At 41.5% G+C, this 25,183-nt stretch overlaps 1 protein-coding gene across 1 annotated transcript in view; it reads left to right on the forward strand.

The window, feature by feature from the left end:
- LOC139411624 (protocadherin-15-like) overlaps window positions 1-25,183 on the forward strand; it is a 269,777-nt gene that overhangs the window by 155,304 nt on the left and 89,290 nt on the right. The window contains exons 19-21 of the mRNA XM_071158218.1: window positions 8,399-8,527; window positions 15,361-15,666; window positions 18,083-18,313. Coding sequence (XP_071014319.1) covers window positions 8,399-8,527; window positions 15,361-15,666; window positions 18,083-18,313 — 666 coding nt within the window. The remainder of the gene's footprint in view (window positions 1-8,398; window positions 8,528-15,360; window positions 15,667-18,082; window positions 18,314-25,183) is intronic.

Consider the following 25,183-nt stretch of genomic DNA (forward strand, 5'->3'; position numbering starts at 1 on the left):
ACCAAAATATGCCACAAGACCTATAATTGCCTTACAGTATGTGTATCCCACAAAAAAGGTTCACTGTTATAAGCTAACTTTTTAAAAATGAATTTAAGCAAAAGGGATTAACTTCCAGGGATTAACTTCCCATAGAAAAATTCCGGAAAAATTCTGGGAATTTACCAGAAAGTTTCCAACCCTTCGCAACCCTACTTATAGGCCTATACTATGTGCCCTGTTTATCAAAAGTGTTGGAAAAACTTGTCAATAATCAACTGACTGGCTTTCTTGAGGTCTATAGTATTCTCTCTGGTATGCAATCTGGTTTCCGCTCAGGTTATGGATGTGTCACTACAACCTTAAAGGTCTTCAATTATGTCACGATTGCCCTTGATTCTCAGCAATGTTGTGCTGCTATTTTTATTGACTTGGCCAAGGCTTTTGATACGGTAGACCATTCCATTCGTGTTGACTGGCTAAGGAGTATTGGTGTCTCTGAGGGGTCTTTGGCCTGCTAACTACCTCTCTCAACGAGTGCAGTGTTTAAAGTCAGAACATCTGTTCTCTTAGCAACTGCCTATCACCAAGGGTGTACCCCAAGGCTCGATCCTAGGCCCCACGCTTTTCTCAATTTACATCAACAACATAGCTCAGGCAGTATGACGCTCTCTTATCCATTTATATGCAGATGATACAGTCTTATACTCAGCTGATTTTGTGTTAAACGCTCTACAACAAAGCTTTCTTAGCGTCCAACAAGCTTTCGCTACCCTTAACCTTATTCAGAACACCTCCAAAACAAAGGTCATGTAGTTTGGTAAGAAGAATGCCCACTGTGATTACTACCTACAAGTACTTGGGAGTATGGCTAGATGGTACACTGTCCTTCTCTCAGCACATATCAAAGCTGCAGACTAAAGTTATATCTACACTTGGTTTCCTCTTTCACCCCAGCTGCCAAACTAACCCTGATTCTGATGACCATCCTACCAATGCTAGATTACGGAGACATAATTTATAGATCGGCAGGTAAGAGTGCTCTCGAGCAGCTAGATGTTCTTTACCATTCGGCCATCAGATTTTCCACCAAGGCACCTTATAGGACACAACATTGCACTCTATGCTCCTCTGTAAACTGGTAATCTCTGTAAACCCGTCACAAGATCCACTGGTTGATGTTTATTTATAAACCCTTTTAGGCCTCATTTCCCCTATCTGAGATATCTACTGCAGCCCTCACCCTCCACATACAACACCCGTTCTGCCAGTTACATTCTGTTAAAAGTCCCCAAAGCACACACATCCCTGGGTCGCTCGTCTTTTCAGTTCGCTGCAGCGAGCGACTGGAACAAGCTGCAACAAACACTCAAACTGGACAGTGTTATCTCAATTGCTTCTTTCAAAGACTCAATCATGGACACTCTTACTGGCAGTTGTGGCTGTTTCGTGTGATGTATTGTTGTCTCTACCTTCTTGCCCTTTGTGCTGCTGTCTGTGCCCAATAATGTTTTCCATGTTTTGTGCTGCTACCATGTTGTGTTGCTACTATGTTGTTGTCATGTTGTGTTGCTACCATGCTGTGTTGTCATGTGTTGCTGCCTTGCTATGTTGTTGTATTAAGGCTCTCTTTATGTAGTGTTGTGGTGTCTCTCATGTCTGTGCGTTTTGTCCTATATATATATATATATATATATATATATATTTTTTGTATTTTTTTTTGTAAATCCCAGCCCCTGTCCCTGCAGGAGGTATTTTGCCTTTTGGTAGGCCGACAATGTAAATAAGAATTTGCCTAGTTAAATAAAGGTTAAATAAAATAATAATAAAAAAATTTAAAAAACTCAGATGAGGTGACTGTGGCAGCCTACACAGCTCATCAAACCTCACCACATCCACACACACACACACTCAAGTTCCAACCGGGTTGACACTTTAAAGGCCGTACTGTTGGCACCCTCGCCATGTCTTAAGGACTGTGTTGACAGAGAGGGGAGATCACAGACATGTATTTCTTCTAATAAATAAATAAAAGGAGCTCATTAATCAGCATACGACTGATGGCCATATCCAGCCATAAAGAACTGGAGCAAGGAGATGCTGGGCTTTGATAACGCCCGCCCACGCAAGACCCACGCCTAATTAGCCTTCAGGAGCTGGGAGATGTGAGGTCCATCATAGAACAGTTAGTGTCTGCGCTATCATGAAATGTGAAGGAAGAGAGGGGGGCCTATATTGGATGTACAGTGGCAAGAGAAAGTATGTGAACCCTTTGGAAATACCTGGATTTCTGCATAAATTAATCATAAATTTGATCTGATCTTCATCTAGGTCACAACAATAGACAAACACCTTCTGCTTAAACTAATAACACACACAGTTATACATTTTCATGTCTTTATTGAACACACCGTGTAAACATTCACAGTGCAGGGTAAAAAAAGTATATGAACCCTTGGATTTATTAACTGGTTCACCCTCTTTTGGCAGCAATAACCTCAACCAAACCTTTTCTGTAGTCGCGGATCAGAGCTGCACAACGGTCAGGAGGAATTTTGGACCATTTCTCTTTTCAAAACTGTTTCAGTTCAGCAATATTCTTGGGATGTCTGGTTTGAACTGCTCTCCTGAGGTCAAAAAAAGTATTTACACTTAAAAAGATGAGAGAGGCCTGTACAGGTACACTTCAACTATGACAGACAAAATGAGAAAAAAAAATCACATTGTGGGATTCTTTATGAATTTATTTGCAAATTATGGTGGAAAATAAGTATTTGGTCAATAACAAAAGTTTATCTCAATACTTTGTTATATACCCTTTGTTGGCAATGACAGAGGTCAAACGTTTTCTGTAAGTCTTCACAAGGTTTTCACACACTGTTGCTGGTATTTTGGCCCATTCCTCCATGCAGATCTCCTCTAGAGCAGTGATGTTTTGGGGCTGTTGCTGGGCAACATGGACTTTCAACTCCCTCCAAAGATTTTCTATGGGGTTGAGATCTGGAGACTGGCTAGGCCACTCCAGGACCTTGAAATGCTTCTTACGAAGCCACTCCTTCGTTGCCCGGGCAGTGTGTTTGGGATCATTGTCATGCTGAAAGACCCAGCCACGTTTCATCTTCAATGCCCTTGCTGATGGAAGGAGGTTTTCACTCAAAATTTCACGATACATGGCCCCATTCATTCTTTGCTTTACACGGATCAGTCGTCCTGGTCCCTTTGCAGAAAAACAGCCCCAAAGCATGATGTTTCCACCCCCATGCTTCACAGTAGGTATGGTGTTCTTTGGATGCAACTCAGCATTCTTTGTCCTCCAAACACGACGAGTTGAGTTTTTACCAAAAAAGTTATATTTTGGTTTCATCTGACCATATGACATTCTCCCAATCTTCTTCTGGATCATCTAAATGCTCTCTAGCAAACTTCAGACGGGCCTGGACATGTACTGGCTTAAGCAGGGGGACACGTCTGGCACTGCAGGATTTGAGTCTCTGGCGGCGTAGTGTGTTACTGATGGTAGGCGTTTGTTACTTTGGTCCCAGCTCTCTGCAGGTCATTCACTAGGTTCCCCCATGTGGTTCTGGGATTTTTGCTCACCGTTCTTGTGATCATTTTGACCCCACGGGGTGAGATCTTGCATGGAGCCCCAGATCGAGGGAGATTATCAGTGGTCTTGTATGTCTTCCATTTCCTAATAATTGCTCCCACAGTTGATTTCTTCAAACCAAGCTGCTTACCTATTGCAGATTCAGTCTTCCCAGCCTCGTGCAGGTCTACAATTTTGTAAAGACCAAGCTCTTTGGTCTTGGCCATAGTGGAGTTTGGAGTGTGACTGTTGGAGGTTGTGGACAGGTGTCTTTTATACTGATAACAAGTTCAAACAGGTGCCATTAATACAGGTAATGAGTGGAGGACAGAGGAGCCTCTTAATGAAGAAGTTACAGGTCTGTGAGAGCCAGAAATCTTGCTTGTTTGTAGGTGACCAAATACTTATTTTCCACCATAATTTGCAAATAAATTAATTAAAAATCCTATAATGTGATTTTCTGGATTTTTTTTCCTCATTTTGTCTGTCATAGTTGAAGTGTACATATGATGAAAATTACAGGCCTCTCTCATCTTTTTAAGTGGGAGATCTTGCACAATTGGTGGCTGACTAAATACTTTTTTTGCCCCACTGTAGGAGTGCTGTGCCTTTTTTTCCACACATAGTGTTGCGTGCTCCTTCCAAACAACTCAACTGTAGTTGAATCTGTCCACATAATATTTTGCTAGTAGCGCTGTGGAACATCCAGGTGCACACTTCAGACATGCAGCAATATTTTTTTTGGGGGGGGCAGCAGTGGCTTCTTCTGTGGTGTCCTCCCATGAACACCATTCTTGTTTAGTGCTTTAGATATCGTAGACTCGTCAACAGAGATGTTATCATGTTCCAAAGATTTCTGTAAGTCTTAAGCTGACACTTTAGGATTCTTCTTTACCTGATTGAGCATTGTGTGCTATGCTCTTGCAGTCATCTTTGCAGGACGGCCACTAATAGGGAGAGTAGCGACAGTGCTGAACTTTCTCCATTCATAGACAATTTGTCTTACCATTGTTAGGTTCTTATTTTCAGTGAAGCTTAACCAAGTTTAATTCTTCCCAAAGGGTCAATACAGCTGTAATTCAGACATTTCACACAATCACTGATATTTAACCCTTTCTCCTAGGCTGAGTCTCCTCCTACCCATCTGTACAAACATTGTTCTTTATTGCTAGGCAGGACACTAGTGATACAGGCCTTGAACTTCTATTTCTCCCTTAAGTTAACCTGACCTCAACCCACCTTCATCACTAATCCATGGCTCTCTCCCCTTATCAATGCCGGCCACATGTAATCACTTCCCTGCACTCAACACATTCCAAGCTTAGTTGCACACACTATATACCTTCCTCCTATAACCCTTTATATTCTGGTGTAGGCCCTCTAAACCTTAGCACTCCATCAGTGACATGAATAAGTATATTTTCATATTCTCAGATCCTAACACCATGGACTGATGAACATCAAGGCTTTTAGAGATACTTTTGTAACCCTTTCCAGCTTTATTCTTAATCTTAGGTCTTCTGAGATCTCTTTTGATCGAGGCATGGTTCACATTAGGCAATGCTTCTTGTGAATAGCAAACTCAAATTTTGTGATTTTTTTATAGGGCGAGGCAGTTATAACCAACATCTCCAATCTCGTCTCATTGATTGGACTCCAGGTTAGCTGACTCCTGACTTCAATTAGCTTTTGGAGAAGTCATTAGGCTGTTTATATTATATATTCAATATAGACAAGAAAAATACAATCATTTGTATGTTATTAGTTTAAGCACACTATTGTTTGTCTGTTGTTGCGACTTAGATGAAGATCAGATCAAATTTGATGACCAATTTATGCAGAAATCCAGGTAATTCCAAAGGGTTGACATACTTTTTCTTTTCACTGTAGCTATTATTTTCTTCTCTGTTCTCTTTTTTTTCTCGAAATGCAACCTCTCTGAGAGAGATGACATGTTATGATGTTGTAAAACTTTGACCTCTCATAGAGACAGATGACATGTTATGATGTTGTAAAACTTCGACCTCTCACAAAGACAGATGACATGTTATGATGTTGTAAAACTTCGACCTCTCACAGAGACAGATGACATGTTATAAAGCTTCGACCTCTCTGAGAGAGATGACATGTACTGATGTTATAAAGCTTTGACCTCTCACAGAGACAGATGACATGATATAAAGCTTCGACCTCTCTGAGACAGATGACATGTTATGTTATAAAGCTTCGACCTCTCTGAGAGAGATGACATGTTATGTTGTAAAGCTTCGACCTCTCTGAGAGAGATGACATGTTATGTTGTAAAGCTTCAACCTCTCTGAGAGAGATTACATGTTATGTTGTAAAGCTTCAACCTCTCTAAGACAGATGACATGTTATGTTGTAAAGCTTCAACCTCTCACAGAGACAGATGACATGTTATGTTATAAAGCTTCGACCTCTCTGAGAGAGATGACATGTATTGATGTTATAAAGCTTCAACCTCTCACAGAGACAGATGACATGTTATGTTGTAAAGCTTCAACCTCTCACAGAGACAGATGACATTTTATGTTGTAAAGCTTCGACCTCTCTGAGAGAGATGACATGTTATGTTGTAAAGCTTCGATCTCTCTCAGAGACAGATGACATGTTATGTTGTAAAGCTTCGACCTCTCTGAGAGAGATGACATGTTATGTTGTAAAGCTTCGATCTCTCACAGAGACAGATGACATGTAATGTTATAAAGCCTCGACCTCTCACAGAGACAGATGACATGTTATGATGTTGTAAAGCTTCGACATCTCACAGAGAGATGACATGCTATGATGTTGTAAAGCCTCGACCTCTCACAGAGACAGATGACATGTTATGTTATAAAGCTTCGACCTCTCTGAGAGAGATGACATGTATTGATGTTATAAAGCTTCAACCTCTCACAGAGACAGATGACATGTTATGTTGTAAAGCTTCGACCTCTCTGAGAGAGATGACATGTTATGTTGTAAAGCTTCGACCTCTCTGAGAGAGATGACATGTTATGTTGTAAAGCTTCAACCTCTCTGAGAGAGATTACATGTTATGTTGTAAAGCTTCAACCTCTCTGAGACAGATGACATGTTATGTTGTAAAGCTTCAACCTCTTACAGAGACAGATGACATGTTATGTTATAAAGCTTCGACCTCTCTGAGAGAGATGACATGTATTGATGTTATAAAGCTTCAACCTCTCACAGAGACAGATGACATGTTATGTTGTAAAGCTTCGATCTCTCACAGAGACAGATGACATGTAATGTTATAAAGCCTCGACCTCTCACAGAGACAGATGACATGTTATGATGTTGTAAAGCTTCGACCTCTCACAGAGAGATGACATGTTATGATGTTGTAAAGCATCGACCTCTCACAGAGAGATGACATGTTATGATGTTGTAAAGCCTCAACCTCTCACAGAGACAGATGACATGTTATGATGTTGTAAATCTTCAACCTCTCACAGAGAGATGACATGCTATGATGTTGTAAAGCTTCAACCTCTCACAGAGAGAAATGGACTGGCATCTGATATTGTACAGGGGGGTGCTGTAGCTGTATTTGGACAATCTTTGAGAAAAAAGGGGATTATGGGTGTAAAAAGAGGAAACAATATCGAAGATGTTCCCTGTACACTATGTAGAAATTAAGTTGACATTAACCAGGTCATTTCTCTCCTCCCCTATATCTGAAATGCTTTATGAGGCGAGGAGGATGCCTACCTCCCGGGAATTATTTGTTTTACATTGTATCCTTTCCTTTCCTCCCCAAGGAGGCCATTTTGCGCCATTGTGTAAGCACAGCATTGCCTCAATGCATGATGGGATTATATGTTGTGCATATTCAGCTATCTTTCCCAGTGATTTATACGAGGGCCTTGGAGGGTTGTATACTGGAGTCATTGTTTGAAGGTTAACTGCACTATATTGGTACACTGTGACTTCCCAAATCGTATATTATTAGCAGCATTGGGATACAGAGGATCCTCCTCCTCTATTGAATGGACTGCCATGTCCTACAGCAGGGTAGGACATGGCAACCCCCCCCCCCCCCCCCCCCCCTTCGTGTGCACGTTTAGGTTTTTTCCCTAGCACTACACAGCTGTTTTAAATAATCAAAGCTTGATGATGAGTTGGTTATTTGAATCAGCTGTGTAATCGTGTTTGGGAAACCCTGTCCTACAGTATCAGTCAACAACTGATGATAGTCTTGGATGCTGGGTCCCTTTCAATCACAAAAGTTCACTTGGAGTGCCAATGATGAAGTCAAATAGAACTTTGCCCTCAAACAGTTAATATTATGTGATAATAATTGCACACTGTACAGTATATCCACAAAGATACTGTAGGAATGCTAACAGCCTTTGTTGCATTAGTAATATTGTATTCTCTGCATTCTCCGTGAAGATGAAGTCTGTGTGAGTTAGTTTCAGTAACTATTTGATGTAGTGTCTCAGCATTGACTTCATTACATTATGTATTCATTAGTAGAGTATATTTGTATTTGCCTAGTCATCACAGGTGCTGTTCTGTAAGTCTGCTTCAGATAAATTATTTTCCCAATTCTTTTGAAAATATTTGATTCCCTGCTGCTTTGGCTTTTGTTTTGCAAATTGTCATTGAATTATTTACACTGTATCATCATACAGAATGTCTTTTAGTTTTAGAATTTAGTTTTGATTTCTTTCAAAGCTTTCCAATCTACCGCAAATACAGTATGTCTGTCTGCTTGTGCGCGTACACAGACACATGCATGCAGGTTCGTGCGCATATTCACACACGATCAACTTGTTTTTTTCTCTCTGTCTTTGTTTCCAGACCTCCACCACCACAGTGAACATAGTGGTGACTGATGTAAATGATAACGACCCTAAGTTTGACCTGACCCTGCCCAGGAACCTCACTGTCCAGGAGGAGAAGGCCAACGTGTTTGTGGGTCAAGTCACGGTAAGCATATGTAATGGGTTAAAGATGCACACAGTGTAGTAAATAGTATGTTGTTAGAGTTCACCTTGAGCATGAATACAACATTTAAAAAATAACATTCCTTTCACCTGCCATTTCCTGGTATTTCCTTTCTTTCCACATTCCTGCCTGGCACGGCTTTTCTGAGCAGGTATTTTTGTATCTTCACCAACCCCAGCTACTCCAAAAGTCCCGCCGGTGTCCACAGCAACGCATGTGGCATAACTTCAACACGGCCGGTCTCGATTGGCTAATCTTTCACCCAACGTGATGTCCCTTTTGACTGGTTCAGTTCAGCTCCGTCAGGCAGGAAGGGTTTTTCTAATGACTGTTTTAGATTAATTGGACTGGGAAATAATCAGAGAATAATTCTTCCAGAGTTTTTGTGTGAGCGTGCGTGTTGGCGCGATGGAAGGACCACAGCAGAGCGTTTGTTTTGTTACCTCTTTGTCTTGCCTTTATTAGGTGGACTTAGGGACATAATTGACTAGAATACAATGCCTTGATGAAAGATCCAAATATATTTTTTAATTGAGATCAAAATTATTACTTTGCCCTAGTAATGTCAGAACTTTGGTTTGAGCTGTGCTCCGATAGTGGTAGCACATGAAGAGATACAGGGCAATTCCCCCACTTTTCAATCTCCAGCCAGGGCTCTAAAGTGCGACCAAATATTTTGCTGAGTGAGTTTTATTTTGGGAGCAACGGGCGACCGATCCACCCCAAAAAATCATAGAAAAAAGTCAATGCAGGCCTCCCGGGTGGCGCAGTGGTTAAGGGCGCTGTACTGCAGTGCCAGCTGTGCCATCAGAGTCCCTGGGTTCGCGCCCAGGCTCTGTCGTAACCGGCCGCGACCGGGATGTCCGTGGGGCGACGCACAATTGGCCTAGCGTCGTCCGGGTTAGGGAGGGCTTGGTCGGTAGGGATGTCCTTGTCTCATCGCGCACCAGCGACTCCTGTGGCGGGTCGGGCGCAGTGCGCGCTAACCAAGGTTGCCAAGTGCACGGTGTAGCCTCCGACACATTGGTGCGGCTGGCTTCCAGGTTGGATGCGTGCTGTGTTAAGAAGCAGTGCGGCTGGTTGGGTTGTGTATCGGAGGACGCATGACTTTCAACCTTCGTCTCTCCCGAGCCCGTACGGGAGTTGTAGCGATGAGACAAGATAGTAGCTACTACAACAATTGGATACCACGAAATTGGGGAGAAAAGGGGGTAAAAAAAAAATAATACAAAAAATAAAAATAAATAAATAAAAATAACAGCAAAACTCTTCTCTACATTGTTTAAACAAGACAGGCTGAAGCCCCGCCCCCTGTCACTCAACGGGCGGGCAGCACACAGACGGTTCTTCCACGCTGTGCCTGTTTCTCTCAGAATTCACTCGACAGATTCTTCCAAAACAACAACGATACTGTTTTCCACATTTCTTCTAAAAATTATTCCATCATTTTTCATTTATCATTTATCATAATATTAGTCTGTGTATCTTACTCTTTGCAAAATGCGAGCTAGTTAGTCTAAGGAAGCTGGCATGTGCCTAAAGCTAATCGCTAATGCTAATCGCTAACTAGCTAGCTGGCTAGCTAAAGGCCCTTTAGCTAAATGCACTAGCTAGGTCAAAGCAAACATTAGCTCTAATACAGGTTGCTACCAGTGGTGGTGTATATCAGAATGTTGCATGGCTTTTTAACTCATGTAGACACTGTTATGGTACTGGAGATTATGAAAATGAGGTTCAACAGTGCCGGAATTGCCCATTAATTGTAAGCGTGGTTTGGATGCTTTATTTACAAACGTATCAGATGCTTATCATTTAATAAACATTTATACAAAAAATGTCTGGAAAAAGCTAAAGAAAATATTTCATGAAGTAGAGAAGACAATGAAGTGATTATATAGAGAATTGATTATTGCTATATCTATTGTTTGTCCCTTTATCTGAGTATAAATCTAGCAATTAAAACTAGCTGTCAATAATCCATTATTACCTCTTCATTTAATTACTTATAATGGAATACATGGATTGATAATTACCCAAAGTACACTGATGGATGGATGGGCCAGCTAACTTTGTTAATGTGGCCTCTCTTGTGTTGGCCCTGCTGGACTGCAATCAAGTGGAAACTCTTACTTGTCCACCTTGTTGCACGTTTAGTTGTGTTTGGATCATGGGGTTAGTGTCCATTCCGAAAAACTGTTAACAACAAATGCTCAAAAATAAAAAATAAATATACAATTTGTCTAGCCAAGACCATGTTGCATCCAGACCAAGAAGAAATACAAACTTCCATAATTTTTTTCTTCATTCATTTAATCTATTGAATGATTACTGTTCTGCTGAGGGATATGATAGGCAGTTCATACTCCTACTGAATTGTGATGACGATTCACACATTTGTTAATGTTGGAAAGGAGATAAGGGTAATTCCAACATCCTTTATGGAAACTGGAGCTCCTCAATTTGAGTTACTATGTTTGTTTCGTCCTGATGACACACATTCACCAACCCAAGAACACCAAGACTTATCTCTCACTTTGAAGTTCCCACATCTCTCTTATTGATTTAAATGTATTTTGAGTTACTCCCATAGACCACATTATGGCACAGAGATTGATAGAGTAAGTAATACATGTATCAACAGAATACAAAACACATTCATTGGTGCATTTGTAATACTAATAAAACTTCTCCATGTGGTATTGAAGTCCAGCCATTGAGTTCCACAACTCTGCTGGTTATCCATCTGCTGTAATCAGGGACTGACTCAGTCCTGGGACACCAAGTGAGAGGACTCTACTTACAATCAATGAAAATCAGTCATTTACCAGGGAGAAAATGGATCCTGCAATACTGGTTAGAGTTGAATAATGAAAATCAGCAGTACTTCTCAACTTGAAGTCTAGTCTTCACATATAACTCATATCTCAATACTATCTTGAATCCCTTTTTATGTGGGTCTGAAAACATCACTCAACTCTATCTACCATAAAATGGCATTGAAGTGCAGTACTTGACCCTTAAGCTGATGGCAGATGACACTTATGCATGGGTGTTGCACTGCATACTGTATTATTTAAGTATATTTAAGGGATGGCGTGGGATTTTGACAATTAAGCCCTTTGTCAGATGAACTCATGGATACAATTTATGTAGTTGTGAAATGTGAAGGTAGTTTTCTGAGCCATTGCTAACTAGCGTTAGTGCAGTGACTGGAAGACTCCCGAAACAGCATGTTTTCATGTCTTGTATTATCACCAGGTGAATGGTAATGGAAAGGAAGTAATCAAGATATAAAAATGCATAGATTTGGTAGATGACCATCCCACAGTTATAACTGAAGAGGAAGTGTTAACTCTAACGTAGCCTATCTGCTAGAAAGGTAACTCTAAACACATTTCTGCCAGTTTAGCTGGTTACAAACTGTAATCCACTTTTATTTTTAGAGATATTTTCGCACATCCCTGTTTGAAGACCCCTGCCTTACACTCCTTAGGGTTAGCATTAAGATACTTAAACAATCTGAATTTTATGGCGCCCTTCTGAGAAATGATGCACACTCTAGAATGCCCTTCGAGCCAATTAGAAATGAGTAGAATTAGCAATCAAAGTGTTTGTCTAGCAACCAGGCAAATTGGACTAACGACTGGTATGTTTTTGTTGGAACTACTTCATAACTGTTGTTATTGCCGTGCATTACTGAGAAATAGTGCACACTCTAGAATGCCCTTCACGCCAATCAGAAACAAGTATTCAACATTTCTTTCTTAGAACTGCATCATACCTGTTCTGATTTTCCAATGCCAGACAGTTCAAAATCAAATCAAATCAAATTTTATTTGTCACATACACATGGTTAGCAGATGTTAATGCGAGTGTAGCAAAATGCTTGTTCTTTTAGTTCCGACAATGCAGTAATAACCAACGAGTACTCTAACCTAACAATTCCACAACTACTACCTTATACACACAGGTGTAAAGGGATAAAGAATATGTACATACATATATATGAATGAGTGATGGTACAGAACGGCATAGGCAAGATGCAGTAGATGGTATCGAGTACAGTATATACATATGAGATGAGTAATGTAGGGTATGTAAACACAAAAGTGGCATAGTTTAAAGTGGCTAGTGATACATGTATTACATAAAGATGGCAAGATGCAGTAGATGATATAGAGTACAGTATATACATATGAGATGAGTAATGTAGGGTATGTAAACATTATATTAAGTGGCATTGTTTAAAGTGGCTAGTGATACATTTTTGACATCAATTTCCATTATTAAAATGAGCTGGAGTTGAGTCAGTATGTTGGCAGCAGCTACTCAATGCTAGTGGAGGCTGTTTAACAGTCTGATGGCCTTGAGATAGAAGCTGTTTCTCAGTCTCTCGGATCCTGCTTTGATGCACCTGTACTGACCTCACCTTCTGGATGATAGCGGGGTGAACAGGCAGTGGCTCGGGTGGTTGTTGGCCTTGATGATCTTTATGGCCTTCCTGTGACATGTAGGTGTCCTGGAGGGCAGGTAGTTTTCCCCCGATGATGCGTTGTACAGACCTCACTACCCTCTGGAGAGCCTTACGGTTGTGGGCGGAGCAGTTGCCGTACCAGGCGGTGATACAGCACGACAGGATGCTCTCGATTGTGCATCTGTAGAAGTTTGTGAGTGCTTTTGGTGACAAGCCAAATTTCTTCAGCCTCCCGAGGTTGAAGAGGCGCTGCTGAGCCTTCTTCACAACGCTGTCAGTGTGGGTGGACCAATTCAGTTTGTCCGTGATGTGTACGCCGAGGAACTTAAAACATACTAACCTCTCCACTACTGTCCCATCGATGTGGATACGGGGGTGCTCCCTCTGCTGTTTCCTGAAGTCCACAATCATCTCCTTTGTTTTGTTGACGTTGAGTGTGAGGAAATGTATCACTAGCCACTTTAAACAATGCCACTTAATATAATGTTTACATACCCTACATTACTCATCTCATATGTATATACTGTACTCTATATCATCTACTGCATCTTGCCATCTTTATGTAATACATGTATCACTAGCCATTTTAAACTATGCCACTTTTATGTTTACATACCCTACATTACTCATCTCATATGTATATACTGTACTCGATACCATCTACTGCATCTTGCCTATGCTGTTCTGCACCATCACTCATTCGTTGTTTATTACTACATTGTCGGAACTAGAAGCACAAGCATTTCGCTACACTCACATTAACATCTGCTAACCATGTGTATGTGACAAATAAAATTGGATATGATTTGATAACGTAATGATGTGACGATAATTACATTGTTAGTTTCTTTGTCATTCACAAGCATGCATACTGTATGTAGGCCTACCTTTTTGTATCAGGTATTAACCAAAAGGTATTTATGCATCCACATAGTGTAGATTCTATACTTATCCACACTCACCTAGCATACACAAAAGTGAAGTTAACACACGAGTCGTAGCAGTTTTTTCATGTGGCAGATCTAAGGCTGCGTTTGCACAGGCAGCCCAATTCTGATCTTTTTGGTGTTTTGACAAATCAGATCAGCTCTTTTGCCCATAATTGTGCAAAATATCAGACATTGACTGCCTGTGTAAACGAAGCCTAATGAACTTTTAATGGATCTGAGAGACAATGAATGCTCGGCTACCTTAAGTTCATAAAAAACAGCCGGTAATCAACCCTGCGGTGCTAAAGTGAGCTTGTGTGTGTTTCTAGTCCATGGCAGGCTGTTAAAATATTCCTAATTATTAATTGATACATTTAGTATGTATTAAAGGAATTAAGCCTGTGAGCCGTGAGGTTCATAATGATGTCAACTCATTGCACAGTAATGTTTGCACATTTCAATTGACCATGTTGTTCTTCTGTTTTCTAAAGGCTTAACATCAGGGCTCAATCTTTAGCCTTGGCTTTGAGCATCTATCTGGCTTTCTGTGTAATACAAAATTAGGGTAAAGCACCCGTACTCCATCTAAGCCCTCTCCCTTTTTAATTTTCCATTTTTTACTCTCTGTGCTACTCTGTCCTTTCATAGCCAAGATCAAGAACTCAGTCAGGAGCAGGGTCAGATTTCAAAGCCTTCCCCACCTCTCTCACTCTCTATTTCTCTCACTCCCTCTCTCTCTTTCCTTGTTACCATGATTACAACAGAAAGGAATTAGTGCCTGCTCTTTACACACAAAAATCATGCAGTCAGGTTCTCACACACACACACACACACACACACACACACACACACACACACACACACACAAGATGGCACACACTGACACACGCTGGCATACTCATGAGCTGGCATATTCATGAGGGATTTAGAATTTGTTAAGCAACTAACTTTCTGTCTACCCTGAAGGATCCTAAAAATGTACCCTGTTCTGGGGTTTTTCAACCTTTCTTTCTTTTTTGCTGAATAAAGAATGAAGTGTACGTTTCTGGAACGTGATTTAGCATTCAAGGAATTCCCTTTGTTGAAAATCAGACTTTTAAGGAAGAGGCTTCTGGCCTTTTGAACTTGCTGATGATTAGTCATGAGTCTGTGACAGAGACACTAATCTCAATGTGAAGAGAAAATGAGATTGAAATGAACACTGGGTTTGAATTTATGAGAACCATGTCAGTTAAGTAATTTTTAGATGTACAGTACTAATTTTGAGGTGTGTGTGTTTTTAACTGTGACTATATGTATTCATGATAGAGCACAACCCCTTGTACCTTACTGCTTATGTATTTCCATTATTTGCCTGTTTCTCTTCCTCATTCCACAAATTGAATCTACTATGTTTTCCTCCTCCACTGCAGGCCACAGATCCAGATGCAGGGGCTAATGGTCTGGTGCGCTACAAGATAGTCAACCACCCAGGTCTTTTCACCATCACTGAGAACGGCAGCATATCCACCGTGGTGCCTCTGGACCGAGAGGTCAGGAGTCAGTATGACCTCATAGTGGAGGCCTCAGACGGAGCGGTGGACCCCCGCAGGACCACCTTCACCCTCTCTGTCCAGGTGACAGACATCGATGACAACAGCCCAGAGTTTTCCCAGAAGACCTACGTGGTCAATGTTCCAGAGAACAGCCCTGTGGGTACCGTGGTGCTGCGCCTCAGTGTAAGTGTGTGTTTGTGTGTGTGTTTGTGTGTGCGTGTGCACATGCCTTCGTGTGCGTCCTACAGCTACACTGAGTATTTGTGTGATTAATGAGCATTGTGGTTCTGATACTCAGTGTAAGTGTGGATGTGGGGGAGGGGGATCTGTGGTTTCTCTCACTGCCAGGCCTTGCACAGAACAGTAACGGCTTCAAACAGCTTGACTATTAAATGCCCCCTTTAACATCATTTAACGTCAAAGCGTCTACAGCTATCAGGCGATTTGGCCTCCATTTCAACTGCCATAAGCTTCCAGGCTCTTTAGTGTTTCACACACACAATGGAGGGTAAAACACTTATATTTTACTATCTGAGGAGTCTGGTCTGTAAGAACTCTCTGGGTGTCTTAAGTCTCAAATGGAGTAAGACTAAAAGCCAGTTTCTCATCAACGCTCTGAATCAGGCTTAAGGGGTAAAAAAAAAAAAATCCCTCTCTTGACAAACGATAATGTAATGCTTGATAAACCCTGAGCGCCTTGGAACTTGATGGAAGGTGTCTCAGGTAGATTCGACACTGTCAAGTAGGGCTGCACGATTTGGACAAAATGTATAATTGTGCCCTTTTTTTGACGGATATTGCGATTATGAATTGCGATTTTCAATTGCGACCCAGGCAATTAAAGTTTCACACAAACCCAGAGCAATGTTTTATCCTGTGTGATCTTCTGGCCTATGATGTTTCCAAGCACCGACCTTTCAGTTGAAACATCTCATCAATATAGTGTACTGTCAGACTAATTTAGGGCTCGGCTGTCCTACTTCCAAATGTATGTTGTAGTCAAGTAATAATCAACATGTGTGAGCTCTGTTTCAACTTCTCCCTTAATTTTGACTTGGGAGACATATGTACGAGATGGAATCTTGTATCTCCTGTCCAGCTTGTTAATCATCTTCTTGACGCCATCTTTGTTGACTCTGCAAATAGGAATCATGTCTTTGTCTATGTGATATATTCTTATTTGTCTGGGGGATGTTTTTTCGTTAGCACTAGCAGCACTCAGCCCTTCCTCTCCTCACCAGCATTTAACTGCACCCTCTAAGCGGGGACGCTTGTGATTGGCCAGCATGTGCATGCAATGCAAATGTGATTGGTCAGCATCCTCTATGCATGTAGGGAGTGAATGAACGGAGTCTAGCGGATCTCATTGTAGGAGGGCCGTAGTCTAGTTTTTGTTGTATTAACTGAGCGTCAAATAGATAATCGCAGCCTCTTGCGATATGAATATTGACCTATCATTATCGCAATTTCAATCTGAATTTGATTAATCGTGCAGCCCTACTGTCAAGCATATCCTCTTGTTGTGTGTGCTGAGGAAGAGAACCATGGGAATACCCAAGCGAGCGCCAAAGCAAAGCCGGGACAGAGGGGAAGTAATTGTAGACCTATTCTGAGTGACATATTACTCAACTCACAAGGGAATAATGCAAGGGAGGGGGGAGTGGATGAGTGACTGACACCTGCAACCGTGACAACACTAATCTCCCAAGAAAAACGAACAACATCTTCAGCCAGAACAGAAGCAGACAGGGATGGGGTTGGTAGTGGGAGTGACACCTGTCTGTAAAGAAGGCCCAGTGACAGACAGCCATTGCAGGCAGATGAATCTCTGATCCCCGCCTCTCTCCTCTGGAGGGATTATATGTGTTCTCTTTTCTATTTATTTATAAATGTATTTTATCTTTTTATATTGTTGTATATTGTTACTTCCGTCACATCTCCACATCAAAGCCTTCCACCTGAAAGATTCTCACTCCCACAGATCGCATTGACTTTTTATTCTCAGGTGTCGGTTGGATATCTTTTCTAATCAGGATTTTGGTTGCTGTGTTTGTGTGTGTGTATGTGTTTGTGTACATGCATTTCTATAATCATATTTCTCTGCCGCTAGCATAACTCCTCCTTTGATCTTAATAATTGTACTTATAAAGGGCCAACTAAACAATTTCCTTTGGATTAATTTGATCAGTGCCTGTATTAATTGTATTACATTTCTACATAGTAGAAGCACTTTACACTGTTTAAACAAATTAGCATTCACTGAATATAGCCAACACCTATACCATTTCTCATTTCATTGCGACTTCAGTCCCTCCATCCCTATCTGTCTGTCTATCTATCTATCTATCTATCTATCTATCTATCTATCTATCTATCTATCTATCTATCTGTCTATCTGTCTATCTGTCTATCTGTCTATCTATCTATCTATCTATCTATCTATCTATCTATCTATCTATCTATCTATCTATCTATCTATCTATCTATCTATCTGTCTGTCTGTCTGTCTGTCTGTCTGTCTGTCTGTCTGTCTGTCTGTCTGTCTGTCTGTCTGTCTGTCTGTCTGTCTGTCTGATCCCTCTCTCTCCCTCTGTCACAGGCGGTGGATGCAGACCTGTTCTCTAACGTAACATACCGTATCAAATCTGCGGAGGCCAGGAAGCTTTTCTCAGTGAACCCGATCTCGGGCGAGCTGTTGGTCCTGCAGACGCTGGACTTTGAGGACCTGGCTAGTATGGGCATGGGGACCAACTATACCTTCCAGGTGGAGGCCGTGGACCAGGCAGGGACAATGCCCCCCGGTGAGGCCACCGTCACTGTTCGGATCACGGTAAGACCAGCTGAAGCTCTGTATTCACTGTGTATTCACTCCCCCCTCCCACTGTGTGACCCACTGCAGTTCGCCTACAGAGTTAACAGGTCTGTGGACTATGTTGTTAACAGGGGCCTACACTACATCCTTAAGCACCTCGATAACCCAAAGACATATGCAAAGATATTACTTTATCTCTGCGTTCAATACCCATAACTGCTACAATGCAAACTCTCCCAGCTGAACGTGTCCAGCTCCATCTGTCAGTGGATCACTGACTTCCTGACCAACAGGACGCAACATGTGAAGCTGGGAAAACACCTTTCGGACTCTTTATCCCTTAGCACCGGAATGCTGCAAGGATGCGTGCTCTCACCTCTAATCTACTCATTCTACATCAATGACTGCACCTCCAACAACGCATCTGTCAAACTACTCAAGTTTACAGATGATACTACTCTGCTCGGTCTCATCAACAACGTGGAGAGGTCGACCGGCTAATGGCCTGGTGCAGTCGCAATAAACTGGAATACAACACAGACAAAACTGTGGAAATGGTAGTTGACTTCAGAAAATGCCCCTCACCATCTCTCCCCCTTGAGATTGATGGCTCAGCTGTTACTGTAGCATTGCTGAATCATTCAAATTCCTGGGGACCATCATCTCCCACAACCTCAAGTGGGAGGTTAACATCACAGCGGTCACCAGTAAGGCACACCAGCGGATGTACTACTTGCCGCAGCTAAAAACAAAATTTAACATCTCCCATTCAATCTTGATCCTGTTTTACCCATCAATTGTTGAGTCAATCCTCATCTCCTCCATCACCATCTTGTTTGGGTCTGCGTCTGCCCCTGCAAGGGTAAACTGCAATGCATTGTCCAGTCTACAGAGAGTGTCATCGGCTCAGGGTGACCCTTCCAACCCCGGTCACTCCCTCCAAAAATTCACCTCTGGCAGGCGGTTCAGGTCAAAACCTCCCATCACCTGAATAGTGGCCCTCACCAACTGGCCATCTGGCCTATAGAGACTAAAGGAATATGCACTCTATGCTGCACACGCATCAAGACATCTCTGAACTGTACACAAAATAACTGCACTATAATGCATTGCACTCTGTCCATTTCTCTGCATTTAGACACACTGAGTATACCGAACATTAGGAACACCTTCCTAATATTGAGTTGCACTTCCGTCAGTTTGTACATTTGCTGTATATCAACTGTATAAACACTGTAGCTCATTCTGTTATAGCTATACTCACTCTACCTTGTTGTGTATAATGTATGTAAACTTTGTTTAAACTACGTTGTCTGTCTCTAAATGTGTCTATCACTAGCAGCACCATATCACCTTCTACAATTCTGAGTGTGTACATTACTTCACTCTCACGTGTTTCCACTCATGGTGATAACAAGTAGGCTAGTGCTTGAAGAATAAACGAGTTATAGCCCTCATCAAGGAAAAAGCACTTGTTGCTTTACATTTCGCAATAGTATGTACCATCACAGTCCCTAAGGACCATCAGTGATGGTGAAGGATCCATAGAACCAGCACTGTAGAAGTGATAGTCATAGTCGGCATAACGCTTTATTCACTGTGTGTCCCCTGCTCTGCAGTTACTGAGGAAGGTGTGCTGGAGTTAGTAAACTCCTTTGATTAGGATGAATAAACACTTTGTTTCCAAATCCTTTCACCTCATGGTCTGCAGGCAGAAGTAGTACTGGCAAAAGGCAACAAAGCAATACTGTTTCAGTGCCAGGAGCAGTAGTTACAGTTATCTTTAGACGAGATATAGGTCGTTATCAATAAAATGTCACACTACGGTGCAGAGCGTTCAATTTGACGTACGTGCCATTTTCAAGTGATTGTTAAATAAGTGATGTGAAGTCTAAGGGCAGAAGGCAGAGTGGCTCTGGATATGTGCTCAGCCTTGGATCACACATAACAAAGACACAATCAGGACTGCAATTCAAAAGTCTCTTAGCTGGCCTATCTGAATGAGGTGATCATTAAATTGAGTTCACAGCATATAATGACATAATACCATGACTGCTATTCATGTAGAGCTAAAGTACTTTGCCCGTTAAATTACACGATCAATTGATGCTTACTGATCATTAAAAGCATGCAGTTACTTGCTGCATAACTCTGATGATAGAGATAAATATGCGCAATGTTTTTGCAAGGAATAATAATTTATAGTTCTGACTATGCTCTTCAAGAGGTGATGTGATGATATTACAAACAAGTAGTTAACTTTGCCCCCCAGCAGGCAAAGTACTTCAGCGCTAGATGAATAGCAGTCATGGTATTATGTCAATACAGTGGGGCAAAAAAGTATTTAGTCAGCCACCAATTGTGCAAGTTCTCCCACTTAAAAAGATGAGAGAGGCCTGTAATTTTCATCATAGGTACACTTCAACTATGACAGACAAAATGAGAAAAAAAAATCCAGAAAATCGCATTGTAGGATTGTTAATGAATTTATTTGCAAATTATGGTGGAAAATAAGTATTTGGTCACCTACAAACAAGCAAGATTTCTGGCTCTCACAGACCTGTAACTTCTTCTTTAAGAGGCTCCTCTGTCCTCCACTCGTTACCTGTATTAATGGCACCTGTTTGAACTTGTTATCAGTATAAAAGACACCTGTCCACAACCTCAAACAGTCACACTCCAAACTCCACTATGGCCAAGACCAAAGAGCTGTCAAAGGACACCAGAAACAAAACTGTAGACCTGCACCAGGCTGGGAAGACTGAATCTGCAATAGGTAAGCAGCTTGTTTTGAAGAAATCAACTGTGGGAGCAATTATTAGGAAATTGAAGACATACAAGACCACTGATAATCTCCCTCGATCTGGGGCTCCATGCAAGATCTCACCCCGTGGGGTCAAAATGATCACAAGAACGGTGAGCAAATATCCCAGAACCACAAGGGGGAACCTAGTGAATTACCTGCAGAGAGCTGGGACCAAAGTAACAAACGCCTACCATCAGTAACACACTACGCCGCCAGGGACTCAAATCCTGCAGTGCCAGACGTGTCCCCCTGCTTAAGCCAGTACATGTCCAGGCCCGTCTGAAGTTTGCTAGAGAGCATTTGAATGATCCAGAAGAAGATTGGGAGAATGTCATATGGTCAGATGAAACCAAAATAGAACTTTTTGGTAAAAACTCAACTCATCGTGTTTGGAGGACAAAGAATGCTGAGTTGCATTAAAAGAACACTATACCTACTGTGAAGCATGGGGGTGGAAACATCATGCTTTGGGGCTGTTTTTCTGCAAAGGGACCAGGACGACTGATCCGTGTAAAGGAAAGAATGAATGGGGCCATGTATCGTGAGATTTTGAGTGAAAACCTCCTTCCATCAGCAAGGGCATTGAAGATGAAATGTGGCTGGGTCTTTCAGCATGACAATGATCCCAAACACACCGCCCGGGCAACGAAGGAGTGGCTTCGTAAGAAGCATTTCAAGGTCCTGGAGTGGCCTAGATCTCCAGATCTCAACCCCATAGAAAATCTTTGGAGGGAGTTGAAAGTCCAGCAACAGCCCCAAAATATCACTGCTCTAGAGGAGATCTGCATGGAGGAATGGGCCAAAATACCAGCAGCAGTGTGTGAAAACCTTGTGAAGACTTACAGAATATGTTTGACCTCTGTCATTGCCAACAAAGGGTATATAACAAAGCATTGAGATAAACTTTTGTTACTGAATAAATACTTATTTTTCACCATAATTTGCAAAAAAATTTATTAAAAATCCTACAATGTGATTTTCTGGATTTTTTTTCTCATTTTGTCTGTCATAGTTGAAGTGTACCTATTATGAAAATTACAGGCCTCTCATCTTTTTAAGTAGGAGAACTTGCACAATTGGTGGCTGACTAAATACTTTTTTGCCCCACTGTATATGCTATGAACTCAATTTATTGATGGCATCATTCAGATAGGCCAGCTAGGAGACACTTGAATTGCAGTCCTGATTGTGTTTTTGTTATGGCTGATCCAAGGCTGAGCACATATCCAAAGCCAGTGTGGCTTTCTAGCGGTCGTGTTAGCCCGGTGCTATTCCAGGGCTGAATGACTCATTAGCTTTGTGACTGCAATTATGTGAGGATTTCCAGACGCATGCGTTCCCTTTCCAACCTTTCATGAGATTAGTCGCTCAATCGAAACTAAGGGATTAAACGCCTCCTGTTTTGGCACACTGTGTCTCGCTCTGTTTGTGTGTATGTGTGTGTGTGTGTACGTGAGTGTGTGCATGCGTAACAACACCTTTTAACTGTGACTATATTCATGATATAGAACATCCCCTGGTCTCACACTTTACCCACTGAGTTGGACAGAAAACAGTGCATTTGCTTTTTCAGGGTGTATGTGGGTTTTATTTAGCCCGATGGCAGATCCGCTGACTTCCACTCTGCATTCACAATACTGCCAGGATGGCAAGGGAAGCTTGGTCCTTCAAGTTGTTCCTCTGCAGGCCCATCCTAGCTGTAGAGTGAGTTTGTCCTTCGATAAGGACAGTTTGATGCAGTTTCCTTGTAGTCACCCAGGAACAGTGTTTGATAGGATCACATCCTGCTGGCAGCTTTTTGATAGGGCCAACATGGATTAAGGCGGGACGAATGTATTCACACTGGGTTCCTATGAGTGGAGATGGAGGAGGCACAATGCCATTCCTTCCTTCCTCCCTCCATATTACACCTGCCGAGGCTTTTTAAGTCTTTTGCGTTTAATTTGTTCTTGTGTTTGTTTTTAGAAAGGTTTCGTTTCCATGGAAGACCTCGCGGTGAGATTGTGTAGTCTACCTGTGTCCTTGGATTGAGAAATAAACTCGCAAACGTTTCCCTCTTCTCTCACTTTCTGAAAACACACGGTAGAAGCTGATAGAGCGTGCTTGTGTGTGTGTGTGTAACTCACAAACGTTTCTCGCCCTTTCTGAAAACACATGGTAGAAGCTGATAGAGCGTGCTTGTGTGTGTGTGTATTCTCCACCTCTACAAACAGAGGACAACACCATGGCCAGACTTTGTTATTGAAAGCAGAAGCACTGTATCACTGTTTGTCAGCTCAACAGAACACAAGCTGCATATAGATGGACTGGACACGTGTCTGTGAATGAGTCTTTTCCTTTCACATTAAGATCCTCTAGGTATGGTTAAATCAGATGGTTTGTTCAAGGGCACTTGTGTCAAAGGCTCTTCTCTCTGCAGGTCAGCACCGGCCCACTTCAACCATATCATCAGAAATGTCGTTATATCATATGAATCCATGTGTTGTTCAAGATCTTTAATTGTATATGTACAGTGCATTCTGGAAAATATTCAGACCCCTTGACTTTTTCCACATTTTGTGACGTTACATTCTTATTCTGAAATTGATTAAATTATTATTTTTCCTCATCAATCTACACACAGTATCCCATATTGACAAAAGGAACACAGGTTTTTAGAAATGTTTGCAAATATACAGTACCAGTCAAAAGTTTGCACACACCTACTCATTAAAGGGTTTGTCTTTAGTTTAACTATTTTCTACATTATAGAACAATAGTGAAGACATCAACACTGTGAAATAACATATGGAATCAAGTAGTAACCAAAAAAGTGTAAAACAAATCTAAATATATGTTATATTTGAGATTGATCAAAGTAGCCTCCCTTTGCCTTGATGACAGCTTTGCACACTCTTGGCATTCTCTCAACCAGCTTCATGAGGTAGTCACCTGGAATGCATTTAAATTAACAGGTGTGCCTTGTTAAAAGTTAATTTGTGGAATTTCTTTCCTACTTAATGCGTTTGAGCCAATCAGTTTTGCTGTGACAAGGTAGGGTTGGTATACAGAAGATATTTGGTGGAAGACCAAGTCGTCCATATTATGGCAAGAATATGTGGGGGGACAGTGCTCCTGTGACAACAATTTTGGACCCCTTGTGGCCCCCCTAAATGTGGAGTATGAAATAATTTTTACATAACACATTTTTGCTATCATTCTTTTTTTTACATCCGTTATTAGAAAGTGGCAATGATGATTATGAACATGGTCTTTTGCCTGCTAATGCCTGAAGAAAACGATGACAACAATAACGTCTAATGTAACTGGCCCCTCTAACAGTACAACTGGCCCCAGCTTGGCCCCCCCAGTTGAAATGGTCTAGAACTGTCACTGGCAAGAACAGCTCAAATAAGCAAAGAGAAACGACAATCCATCATTACTTTAAGACATGAAGGTCAGTCAGTCCGAAAAATTTCAAGTGCAGTTGCAAAAGCCAAGTCCATATTATGGGTAGGTGTTGGGCTGGGCGGTATACCGTATTTTATGATATACCGGTATTGATGCAGGGACCGGTTTGGGGTTTTACTTTACCTTCTATACCGGTATTTGAATGTTTGGTTTGTTAAATGTGTAATGTAAATTTTTATAGTTTACTTCACTACTTGAGTGATCTCTCTCCGCTCTTTCTCTCCGTGCCACTTTCCACACAGACCTAGGCACGCCCCGCCCCCTTTCACTCAAGGAGCACATTTGATGGTCCTCAACCACGAGACACTTGTGTTTGGTCTGCATGATCAATGCAGCACATGCAACAATGTTGATGACAACAATGCTGTTTTCACGTTGCTTCTTAATATAAATCCACTAGTGTTCTATAATGACACTATTAGCTTGTGTTTCATACATCAGCAAACAGCTAGTTTGTCTTTTCTTAGCAAGTTGCCCAAAATCTTGTGAGACGCTAATTGTTAGCTGCTAATGCTAATAGCTAGCTAGCTAACTAATAAATGTACTGAGTAAGAGCTAATACAGCCTGATAATACCAGTGATGGTGTAGACCTAAATCAGCATGTTGTTTGTGCAACAATATCTTCTAAATC

Source organism: Oncorhynchus clarkii, chromosome 1, assembly GCF_045791955.1.
Source record: "Oncorhynchus clarkii lewisi isolate Uvic-CL-2024 chromosome 1, UVic_Ocla_1.0, whole genome shotgun sequence".
Lineage (NCBI taxonomy): Eukaryota > Metazoa > Chordata > Actinopteri > Salmoniformes > Salmonidae > Oncorhynchus > Oncorhynchus clarkii.